Source organism: Neovison vison, chromosome 10 (genome assembly GCF_020171115.1).
Source record: "Neovison vison isolate M4711 chromosome 10, ASM_NN_V1, whole genome shotgun sequence".
Classification (NCBI taxonomy): Eukaryota; Metazoa; Chordata; class Mammalia; order Carnivora; family Mustelidae; genus Neogale; species Neogale vison.
Genome location: NC_058100.1, coordinates 67053619 through 67066932, shown reverse-complemented (window position 1 = coordinate 67066932; position 13314 = coordinate 67053619). Strand labels below are relative to the sequence as shown.

General features: G+C 32.3%; 1 protein-coding gene across 4 annotated transcripts in view; it reads left to right on the top strand.

The window, feature by feature from the left end:
* The window catches only part of DENND1B (DENN domain containing 1B), a 269435-nt gene that overhangs the window by 157383 nt on the left and 98738 nt on the right, over positions 1-13314 (top strand). For all 4 annotated transcript variants that reach the window (XM_044267544.1, XM_044267542.1, XM_044267545.1 and 1 more), the window contains 3 exons: positions 2530-2630; positions 7799-7844; positions 12614-12715. In XM_044267544.1, the coding sequence (XP_044123479.1) occupies positions 2530-2630; positions 7799-7844; positions 12614-12715 (249 nt within the window). The remainder of the gene's footprint in view (positions 1-2529; positions 2631-7798; positions 7845-12613; positions 12716-13314) is intronic.

Below are 13314 nucleotides of genomic sequence, written 5' to 3'. Positions count from 1 at the left end.
CAGAAACAAATTCCTTGTAGTTCCACCTGACCTGAAACTTTGTGTTGTATTATGCTAAATAATTCATTCTAGTTACTTTGGCCAGAAATCGTGGTTAGGGAGGGGTAGTATTTTTACCTCTCCTTTTACCAGTCACCTATCTCCTAAATCCAAAAAATTGTAGAACTTTTTTCTTTCTACAGGCCAAATCCTGTAGAACTTCCTTCTTTCCTGGCAGACCTTGATTAGTAGAGATGATCTTTTGCCACATGCTGGCAGTTGCAGGTGTTTTGTAACTGTCTATCATCATGTAGAGCAGTCGCCCTCTGTGAAGCCAGTCAAATTCATTAGATGTTTTTCTGCCTTCTTGGAAAACAATTCATAACTTCACTTAAGGATGTCCATTAAGGGCGTAGGAAAGGTGTCTACAAAGCAATTAACAGAGTGCTTTGGACTCTGGGTGTATCCAATAAAATAACTTACCCTTATTATAATTCCTCATTTTAAGAAGGCAGTATTATTCTTGTTACCCTGTTATTTTCTTTTTTTTTTTTTTTTTAAGATTTTTATTTATTTATTTGACAGAGATCACAGATAGGCAGAGAGGCAGGCAGACAGAGAGGAGGAAGCAGGCTCCCTGCTGAGCAGAGAGCCTGATGTATGTAGGACTCGATCCCAGGACCCTGGGATCATGACCTGAGCCGAAGGCAGATGCTTTAACCCACTGAGCCACCCAGGTGCCCCACCCTGTTATTTTCTTAATAATGTAAAAAGAACGCTTTCCCTTTTTTTAAGGTTTTAAATGAGTTGTTTTAAAAGCCATCTGTGTGCAAATGGAGAAACTGAGTGAAGTAGCCCCCTTTGAAAGCTGTATAAATGCTTTTAGCCATTGAGTTACACTGAAGGGATGGAAAGTGTTAATACAGCTTTAAAGATGCCAAATTTACAAGCAGGGAGTACCTGAGAGCTCTGAGAGAATTTGACCCTGTTAGATCAACCCTATTTCATCTCCCTCTATGAGGGTTCAAATAAGACAAATAAATCCAAGGTCTGTAATTGTTAAGTGAAGGTATTTGAATGCCTCCTAGTGGTATATTGTATGCTCCAATTAAGGAATTAAAAAAAATAATAATACATGTTGAAGGAATACTGTAGATAAAATATTAAAACTTGTAAGTGCAAAGTACTAAAATCCTTTAATGATAGCATACTAAATAGAAACGAAATACATTGTTTGCCATATAAGATTAATAAAAATCTAATTGGAAAAAATATATATGATGAAGATGAGTATATTTAAATCCAAATTCTTATGTTTCTGGTTCAAATTAGATTGCTTTAATTTAAAAAATTTTTTAGCTGAACTATTTTGCACTTAAATATAGACAAATGTTTCTCTTAAGATTGAATTGCTTTTTGTACATTTATCCTTTTAAGTTAATTTGATTACTATATGTAAGTTTCAGTTCTCTATATAACAGGAGTAATGGCTTACATAAAGTCTGTGGTTCATATTCAGATAGTTTTATTTTTAAATTCCGGTGTTCAAGTTGGATAAAATGATTTAATTAGTAAGCTTGAAATGCTGACTTAAAATGAAGAATGCTGCCTTAATTATTGCTTTAAACATTAAAAAATGATTAACACTTACAGAAATATTATTTAAGATGTAAAAAAAAAAGTCCCATGGAAAGAATTCTGATGAGGGTCAGTAGGAGGGAGAGGGAAAAAAAGTGATACCCCTTTGTTAAGCATTAAAAAATATTTAATTAACTGCTTGCCAAAACAAAACAATTAAAATGGCAATTACCTTTAAAATAGCATCAATGTATTTGCAGCTGTTGTGATATAAAGCTAGGAAACAAAATGTTAATCTGAAATGAACAGTTTAAATATGAAATTATGATATACTTGGCTTCCTGTAGTACAGCTGTCAAGCTTGGGCAGTTTGCTGGTCAATAGTGACATTCTATGTGTCAGTGAACAGAGTCTCTTGATACCATAACCCGCAGTTCACACATTACTGAAGCTCCAACTGTCGAACATTCAAGTCCCCTGGTATTATTGCAGCTTCCAGACTCTCCTGACTGGCTCATGTTTCATTCTTTGGCAATTTGCCCTAATGATATCCCTCAGGAGCTTTCAGCCTCTCTTCCTTTCCATATTTAATCGTGGTATATTAATCTGAGTGATGCGCAAACTGTGCTGCACAAATTGTAATTTCCTTCAATTTCTTCTAAGATGCTCAACTGATTTTTCAGCTTTACTTTTATTTATGTTCTCGGTTTTGACCCTAAACACTAGATTTTCAGATAGTTATAATTGTCCCCATAAGATGCCCAAGAATTCACTTTTGCTATTTATGTATTTTTCAAAGGGGCTTTTGAACATAAGATTATTTTCCCCCTGGCAGAATTGGTAAAGATAATGTGATTTAGGTCACTAAATAAATAGTTTTGCGATTGTTGTTAATCTTTGAAAACCTGAGCATGTCTTTTTGTTTGGAGGGGCAGCAGCTACTTATCGTTGTTATCCTCTTGCAAATTTTAGTTAACTGCCTGTCTCCATGGATCAGCTGCTCTGCTGTACCCCATGTTCTGGCAACACATATACATCCCAGTGCTTCCTCCGCACCTGCTGGACTACTGCTGGTAAGATGACCTTGGCCAAACTCCTTTAAATTCAACCTTTATGATTCGAAAAAGTATGCTTGTTTGTAGATTAGGTAAGCGTGGTGTGTATGTAGACAAATGCAAGCCCTGAGACATGTCTTAGAGATCGGGAGCAAATATCAAAAGGTGCTTTTATGAAGGCAGAGTAATTCTTTTCAAAGCTAGCAAAAATGTATACTTGACAAACATAAAGTTCTTTAGATTTTGTGAGGTACTTCCATAGTCATTTAGATAATTAAATGTGTAAAGAGAAGCAAATACAGTCCTGTATTTGGTGGTTAGCAAAAGCATACGGAAGTTAAAGTATCAGTTAGAGAACTCCGTATCCCAGGTGTCAGGATTTGTCTGCCAAGTGTGTCAGAAACCAGATTGTCTCTGTCAGGGCACGCTTTCATTACCCTTTACCTCAGGACACACTTTCCTAGACCCTTCTTCCCTCAGCACACCGAATATCAAATACCAGCAAAGGGATTGCCTCTAATTCAGGGATTCCCTGAGTTTCTGGTTTAAAGCAAAGTCTCAGCCCTAAGCCACTATGAAGAGCAATGTTGAAAATGTTGGGAGTAATTTTGAAAAGCTTCCTGGCATTAGAAACAACTCCCAATGATCTCACCGGATTTGAATTGAGCTATACCCGTAGAACCTTTCTGTTTTCTTCCTCTGGAAGAGTGCGTATACTCACCGTGAGGCTGGACAAGGGTTAGATTCCGAAACAGCAGCCTTGAGATCTTCTTCTGGACTGTAGGGTTAAATGTTCTATTCCTGGCATAATTATCTTCTGTGGGCATTTAAGACTTCCTAAAATACTGTTATTTAGAAACTATTCTGTGATGTAGGTAGTTCTGTGCTAATTCTTTCCAGAGATGTCTTCCTGATACTTTTAACCCTGCCATCAAGTCCTTCTGCTGCTTTACTATAGGGAAGGAAGCTTGTTTCATATTTCAGTCCCTTGAATTTTCTTACTAGTTTCTAACCTTGAAATAGCCTTTAGGATAAGTTCTACCAGCCTCTATGCCAGACAGTTCCTGTTCTATAGAGTACAGCAGTGAAAATCAAACAAGGAGTTACCTGACACTTCTGAACCTTTGGGTCACAATGATAGGCTCAGCTTCTATCCTAGGAACTGAGCAATATAATGTAATTTTTTTCTTTTTCTTTATTTTAAAGAAATAACTAAGACTCTGGCTCTCTTCTCTCAGAAAATTTTATGGACTAAAATATTTCTAATGGAAGAAAACCATTTTCTTCCCTTTGCATCCTGGCAAATGATCTTAGAATCACACTCATCTCTATTCAAAAGAGAGAAAAATATTAGAGATTGTCCCTTCAATCTCATGGTTTTTGAATAAAAAAAATTTCGTATGTCTTTATATAGACATAGAACAGGAAAGTTTGATGGGTTAGATGTATATTTGCCAACTCTTCAAGGTGATTGGAACTTTCCAAATCTTAAAATAATCCTGTCTTCTGGAAGTATTTTTATTTGTGCACCTGGTATCACTGGTGTGACATAGACTGTGGAGAGCCGTAATGCCATCTTGTGACCATGCATGAATATAGCATCTGGGTCCACTAATGAAGGACTAGCTAATTTGTCGACTCATTCATTTATCCATTTATTTGTACATCAAATATTTGGTGAACGCCTATTTGCCAAGCAGTAAGTATATGTAAGGTACTGAATGAAACTTAGTTTCTGCCCTTTCAGTATCTACAGAGAGGAAGAAATTCACACATATGTGTGCACACACACATGCACGCACAAGAGGAACACAGAATAATACTTCAGTACTATAAGGTTTGTACCAGAGGCATGTAAAAGCAACTTGAATGGGAACACCTAGGAAGAAGTGGCCCACACTGCTTAGTAGGATAGGGAAGGTGACTGGGAGCAAATAACACCATCTACATCTTCTTTTAATCTACTAGTATAAAGGAAGAATGGGAATTTCTATTTAACAGGTATAAGATTTCAGTTATACAAGATGGTTAAGTTCCAAAGGTCTGCTGCACAATATTGTGCCTATGGTTAACATTTCTTAAGAAGGCAGAGCTCATATGAAGTGTTTTTTTACTACGAGAGAGAGGAAAAGAGTGAGGGACGGAGAGGGAGAGAGAACTTTAATGTGGCGGGTCCATGATACTGCCTCATAGGCTTAACCTTTCTGAGTACCTAAACACCTAGGAGGTAGTATCACTTTAGTACCAGTAAAATTATAGTCATCTTTATTTGTTTACGAGTCACTTTTTAATGTTGTCTACCTATCTGACTCTTCTTTCCATGAAAGGAACAGATTTAACTTTTGAGAGAATTGTTTTTTAAAGCATAAATGGAAAATTGTGCTGTTTAGACTACCTAAGTTAATATACTACTGTTACTGTGTACCCACGGGTGGTTTCTCTAAGAAAACCTAGAAAGAAAGAAAATAAAAGGTATCACGTGGTGATTATTTTTGAGTAGAGATTAATTGCTACCCAAAAGAAGAAGTAGTCATAATAGTCTCCTGTATCCTATCTTTGCAGAATAACTTCATTGACAGAAAGATCTAGGACAATTTTGCACGTGGATGATAAAACATCTGTGTTGCCAAGGATCTCTTCCTGACTTAACACCCTAATCTAATTAGGAGATTTCAGCTAGGGTTGCAAAATTACTTTTCATGAGATTGGCTGATTTAATATTAGGAGGTGCACAATCCAATTTTCATGAGAAAGAAATAACCAGTAAAGTCTGTATTCCATAAAATACAAAATTTGTCTATAAGATGTATTTTATAAAATCTATATGCAAAACATCATGATTATTTTAAGAATTTGTGCTCTAGATTAATAATGTTTGCAGTTCTAACATCTCTATATGTTTTTGGTTTTGTTAGTAATTAGTGAGATAAAAGCATGTAGATACCCAGTAATCTCACAGAAACAGCTACAAGTTACTTCATTACTAAGTTCTACATACGAGCCCTTTATTGAATTTTTATTCTAGTTTAACAACTGCTAAACATTTTTTTTGTGTGTGTTTCAAGAAATCACTAGCTCTCATGAAGTTTTAAAAGTGTTAGCTGTATTTCGTAGGACTTCAGTAGTTTAGCTACTACTTTTAGCTCTGAATTTTTGAAATCTGACCATTCAGTGTTTGTCCAACATCTGTAAAATGGATATAGTAATTGTTAACTTTAAAAAGCTTATAATTTTTTGATGAACACTCATTGTATTAAAATGTGCTTTAAAATTTGAGATACCGTGGACTTTCTATGTTGTACATTTTGTAGGTAGGATAAACCTGGGGTGAACTGGAAGTTTGCACAGTAACTTGAATAATTTTATGCTATTTGGACATGGACAGCTTGACATATTTAAGATCTTAGGATTTGCTACCCTGTTTTGTGAAAATGTTCTGAACCCAGTCGTGGGATACCAGAATAGTTAGTGACATATATTTTATGTCTTCTGTGGAGTCCCAGAAGGAATTTCAGAGATGAGAACTTGAACTAGGGTAGTAATCAGCCTTCCTTTATTTAAGCAGAAGTGGAACAGTCCACATTTATTCCTCCTGTTTCTTTTTGAAGGCAGAAAATCTGTTAGGTCTTAAGGATATCAAGGCCTATAAAGAGTTCTTAACTTTCAGTCAAATGATCCAGAATATCAGATCAATTCCAGATGGTCTATTGTATTAAAAAAAAAATAGGAAGGAACAAAGCTACAAAAAGGAATTAGATGGAATCTAATACAATAAGAAATAATGAATAGGATAATGAGAAGTCAATTATAAACTTTAACCATCCTTATTTTTGGTGAATTTGGGGTATATGTTAGTGGTTAAGTCATCTTTAAATAAATCTGAAGCTGTTTTAGGTTACTTTGGAAACTGTTGAGCACCATTAGCTTTATCTGTGACTGGTTCTCAGTAGCAAAGTGGATATGCAGAAGTTTGGACAGCTCAACTGTAATAGTGAAAATGATATTTCGAAAATTAAGCAGATTCTTTGAAAAAGATTATCTGTTTTCATTAACATAGAAAATGTTTCATTAACTATAACACAGAGATATCTATACCAGAATTGTTAAAAATTTTTATTTTTAGATAGCTATTTATTTGTATATCATCTATCACCTTTGAGGACACCTGTCCATTCTCATGTTTTCTTGTTAAATAATATTTTGATTTCAGAATGTCAAGTTGGATAATTCCCCTCTTGTATTTTATGAGAAATATTTCTGAACTTACTTGTAAGCCTGATTTTATGTTACAAAAATTATTTAATATCTGTTTCCTCTGCTAGAGTGAGTGTAAGATCCACAAGTAAATATATTCTGTTTGTATCATTTATTATTATACCTAGCCCATACCCCAGGTTCTAGCATCTGGTGTGCTTCAGGTATTATTTGTTGAATTAATTATTTCAGTATTATTCTTACTCATACTTGAGTATTGTGATTTGTTAAAATTATTTTATTACTAGAAGTGAAAATGGGATAAATAGGAATGTGTGACATTTATTTATGTATTTACTTACTTATTATGTTATGTCAGTCACCATACTGAATGACATTTAAATAAAGGACGACATACATGAGCAGAAAGCACAGAAAGAGAATGATAACAGTAGAGGAAGAACTTGTTTATATTTGTCCTTCTAGTTCTGAAACAGTACCTGGCATATAGTCGGTCTCAATAAATATTGGGACATTGACTAAATCAAAAAATTTTGTTGCCATTGTAGGTGTGAAACGATGATATAGTAAGAAAATGACAGAAATAAGAATCCAATCAAATATTAAAAAGGCATATAAAAGAAATGTGAATAAATTTGATAATTAGGATATATTTGATATGAAGTATTTGGAGGGTTTAACTCAGACTATGGTCTAGATTCTAATATTCTTCATAAATTAAAAGTTTTTTTAGGCATTACCACTCTTTATTTAATTATAAATGATTTTGTGATTTTTATGCAAATCTTAATTTGAATATAGTCATGGTCTCTCCAATTGAATTTGATTTTTATGTATTGAATAATTTTAAATACCTATAATGGGCTATATTAGAACTGTACCATTAATTTTTTAAACTTTCTGAATTACTTATATAGTTGTTTCAGTTATAATGAACTTATGAATATATACACTATATATCTTTAATTTAGTGCTCCAATGCCATACCTGATTGGAATACACTCCAGCCTCATAGAGGTGAGTATCTTTCAGACATGAGATGCATGAATGGTATAATGATTAATAAAAATAATAGTTAAAACAGTTGTGTTTTCAAAGAGTATCAGTTGAATAGTATAAAGCAGTTGCAAGTGTTGAATTATTGTATATTTACACAATCATTTTCAAAAAGGTAATATTTGGAATAATTACATTTTAATTAGTATTCTGAATGACCATCTTTGAGGTCATGAAAACTATGAAAGTATGTTAAATTTGGTCAAGGTCATGTGGGATTACATACTAAAAACTTAGTCTTTGATGAACCACTTTTTTACGGCACTTGGGATCTTTTATACTTATTTCTTTTTCAGACCTTATTTTGAAGGTCAGATTCTATGTCCTTATGAGTCATAAAGGGAAAATGTTGCCATTTTTCAATCCATTATGATCCAATTTGTCAGTGTGCTTTTTCAAGGTGTGATTTTAATACAATAATCATGAAATTTTAAATTAGAATATAGCTTTAAATTTTTTTTTAAATTTCCAGTCCTGTTAGGGTTTTAAAATGCATTGATTTTTTTTGTACTGTTATCACTTCATTCCAAAATGATTTTTGTGACTTGTCATCATTATAGTGAAAAACTTTGAACTTTAAATACCTTGTACTTGGAATCAGTGAAACTTCCAGAGAAGACTTCTTAGAAGATTAGATTCTAAAAAAAGCATAAACAGAAGACTTGGATCCAAACAGAAGACTTGGGTCAGTTGCATAGCATCATTATGCTAGCTGATTTCAGTTTTATTCAGTTTTCTCTTGCTGATTGTGCATATTGTATATTAACCCAATTTCTAATCAGCAACCTAAATTAGTTAGATTTGGTTTTCTTACTAGTTGTTGTCACTGTGTACACCACCAGTCCTCACTTTGCAGATCAAGAAAGATCCCATTGATTATTTTAAAACTCCTGAGGATCATGTCTGGAGAAGTCATGTTCCTGTAGTAGTCCTTCCCAAGTTAGAGAATCCTACATGTGCTCTGGTTTTGGTCATTTTCTCCTTTTGCAGAAAGCTAGGGCAACATTTTTTATTTGTTTAATCATTAACAAATAATACATTTTAATGAATTTCTTTAGTAGACTTAATTTGTTTTTAATTTTGAAGTCTGAGTTGGATAACATTATGAATCTTTATTAATTTTTAGAAAACTTGTTCTTTTATGACAAGGTGCTGGCAGTGAAAGGTCAATTTGCATAAAATAAAACATGAATTTGTAGGTATTTAGTCTGCTATTTGATTGTAGAATATATAACTGGTATTTTGTTCATCAGTATTTTCACTGTATAAAATCCAACCACGGTTGGTATGGTTTCAAAGAAGTAATCAAATTTGAATTTGATATTAGTGCATATGTCTCTTCTTATTTAATGTATCTAATAGAATACCTCATTTTTATAATATGCTTATTTGTACAGATGAAAAACATTTAAAGTTATTTATTGTACCTATTGATGTTATATATATTTTTTGCATAATGGTTCTATATCAACTTTTAATACAAATGATTCAGCTTTTCTAAAATATTATGGAAATGGGTGCATGTTTTAAATATTTGATCACACTTACCATATGTTTATTGGATATCTATAGTGAAAATCAGCCTTTTCTTTAAGGAGCAAATTGCTTAAGAATTTTTTACTTCTTGCAGTGTTTATCTTAGAGAAATGGTCCATTCTATTTTAAATTGGCTCATCATTAAATGAGACTGTTTAGAGCCATGATTAGATTGCCTGAAATCTCAGTACCTTTTTATACTCTGGACTTACTGAACTGTCTTTGTAGTCAGTTCTGTTTGGTTTATTTGGTTTAATAGTGAACGAGAAGGTATAAAAGGAACTTCAAGAATGTCTTTAAACCAGTTGGATACCATTTAGTAACTTTATACTTAATTTATTACAAGATAATATGCATCCTGCAATTCCATTCTTATTTAATCATTTCATTAATGGCACATTTTAGAAAATCTTTTGTGCTTTCTTATTTTATATTAATGGTATTATAATTAAAATATGGGTATATCTATTTAGATATTCTATATGTGAGACTGAACTTAGAAATTTTCTACATTTTGCTTGGCTGCATTTACAACAGATTTTTTTTTTTACGAATAATCAAAATATTCCATATTCTCTCTCTTGGTCAATACAGTTTCAACATAACAGCTTTACAAAGACTTCTAGATATAATTGTTCAAAGATGTGAAACTAATATCCATTCAAATCTTTCTTTTAATTATTTTTATGTAATCATGAGTGAAAGATGGCTAGAAATTTATTTTTAAAATGTAAATTTGCTTCAAAATAAAGGATAAGGACATTTTGTTCTCCCTGAAAAGTAGACTTTAGGGATGATCTCAAAGGCCTTTAAATGATGAGAAATAAGTGGATTGTATTATGTGTTTTAAAATACAGAAGAAATTCTAACTAAAATGTTGGCTCAGCTTTACAAGAACATGGGACTACTGCCACTCATAGTAACATAGTGCATCATAGTAACACACATGATGCACATTCATAGTCACATTGCCCAGATGCATTCTTATATAGAGAGGATGTGGGAGAAAAACTTACTACTTTAATACCTTACTGTTTTCTTTCATAAGACTTTTGGTCTCTGTCCTGATATTATTTTTTTTATTTTTGAAGAAAAAAGCAAGTTCTCCTTTTTCTTACTCTTTCCCAATCCAAGTAAGCTGATGAATTTTATGAACTATTAAAATATGAGACAGAGAAAGTGGTACCATTTTATATACTGGATAACCTTTTACTCCTGTTTAGAAAATAGTTAAAGTCTGACTTGGAAGGAAATGTAGACAAAATACTGACATTAATCCAAATTTTAAAAAAAACTTTTAAATTACATACTATATTTCACTTGTTGCTGCTTATATAGAATCATTCTCATTTTAGTGAGTCTCATTGTGTTGATTTATTGAAATTAGTACATTTTCCATTCTTACCAAATGGTCCCTTGAACAGAATTTAATATTCAGCTTTTATCAGACTTTTTTAAACTAAGTGCAACTTGGAAAAAAGTTTACATTTCATGTTAATACTACTCTTATTTTTCAGAGTTTAGCATTTGTGTCATCACAAAACATTTAGGCATCACATAACCATTTTTCCAGGCTATTTAGAGGAACTCATTTCGTCCTTTAATAAGTGGGATTCTGGATTATCTTTATAGTTTCTGTTAAAAGGGACAATTTAGAATTGAAGGTGGAAATCAAAATTATGACACATCTTTCCCACCCGTATGCCACAATTATAAATGTATTTTTGCATCTGAAATAGGTTATTTTTGTATTTATGCTGTAGTTAACTGAGATAACTACATTCTTATGTATGTGAGCCTTTTTTGTGTATGTGTATACATATGCAAAGAAAAGAGGATAAGTTTATTTATAAAATGTTTTGTAAATAGTGTCACAATTGTATGTGATTGTCTCTTAACTTCTAAGAAACAGCCATCCTGACTCTTATTTTAGAGTACTTACAATGTCTTTTATAAGATGGATTTTTAAAATGATTTGTTCCTTTGAGAATTCATATTCTACACAAACACTATAGCTTTCTTAACACATACAAATTCCCTACTCTAGACCACCATTTCCCTAGCAAACTTAACATTCTGCCTAAAATGCAGAGATTGGAAGTTCTAAATGGATCAAGGAAATTTGGTTCCTGAACAACTTAAAAAAGTTGGTTTGACCAATTTAAAATTTAAGGTATTTAATAATTCTCAAAAATGGCTATTATTCAAGAATGTCATTTTTAAAAAAAATACTATACTGAAGAAAAATACTACACTGAAATTAATTTACTTATTGCCAGTTGATCTTTGCAATTATGGAATTCTGATTGCTCTCATTAATGAGCACCGTATTTATTTGCATCAAAAAGTAATACTATTTGCTATAATTTAAATAAGGCAAATAGATTTATATAATTTTAATATATGTGTTAATTTAGGAAAAATAAACTGTGTTTTCTTTCTTTAAGGATGAAAAATTTGATGAAATTCTAATTTACTGTCATTAGTCCACATATTGAGATAATTTGGCCATTTGATTAAAATGTCAAACAAATAAGACAAGTCAAACAATCTGATAGGCTGTGAAATTTGATCTCTTATATTAATATCATGTGATAAATTTTACTAACAATTCCTTATTATGGCTGTCTTTATCATTTTACTTATTCAACTTACAGTCCTCATCATCAGCTTATACTGAATTGATAGGGAAATACAGAGAAAATGTTTATTTAAAACTTAGTTCACTTACAGAAGTCATACTTATTCGCTTATGTTAGTCCTACAATATGATTTATGCTAAAAATAGGTATAGAAGTGGCCACAGGTTCCTGTATCAATAGGATCAAAAGTCATGTGATAAAGTTGTAAATTTGGAGAGTTTAATGTAGCTGTGCCTATTTTGTGAGTTTTTGTTATAATATCTCTTTGGTAGTTAAATATATTCAACATTTCTAAACTAAATCAATGTGTTTAGATGACCAAGCATTCTATTTTAAAGATTTTTTTTTTACCCAATCTTTTCAAATGATTATGAACAAACTTTCTTTCTCATAAGGCAGTCATTTATATGTTCTTATAATAGAGGATTTTCCTTTTTTCTTTTCCCAAAGCTAATTATCATTAAGACAATTTTCTCTACATTTCTAAGCTCATTACAGTTTTGGAAGGAAAATATACTAAGATGTTTATTTATGATTGTGTTTTTTGAACAGAGAGTGAAAAATAAATCATTGGAGGATGTGGTTATGTTAAATGTTGACACAAACACTTTAGAATCACCATTTAATGACTTGAACAACCTACCGAGTGATGTGGTAAGTCTGAAGGCTATTTTGTGGTGTATATAGATATAGATATAGTAATAGATATAGATAGCTATGTTTTCTCCTGGACCTTTGAATTGCCAAGAGTTGTTTTCCCTAGTTTTCTATCTGAAGTAAAAGGGCTGAGTATGTGCATGGGTCTGAGAGGAATCTGGGTAGATTCTATATTTAACATTTTCTACCTTTTGGCAGTTGAGGAGATGTTGAATGGAACATCCTATTCCTATTGTAAAAGTAGGATCATAATTAAAAAGCTAGATGCATTCATTAGGCAGAGTTTCTTTAAACCTAAGTCTCTTCATCTCATCTTAATCATTATATTACAAAGTAGGCATTTCTGTCTGCCTAGTGGCATGTCTTGCAAAAGAATGAGAGAGTTTTTGAAGGCAAGGAGAAGAAGGGGGCCAATTACCGGCTTTTGCTTCCCTGCCACCTGCCAGTGCTTTTCCTTTTAATTAATGATCTGATGGCACTGGTCAATATAATAAGAAATGCTTGTACAGTTGGGGTCAGAAAATTCTGGCTTTGATCTCCCTCAACTTTCTGAAACATTTATTTGTTTTCTCTAAATTATTTCAGTTTTATTTTAA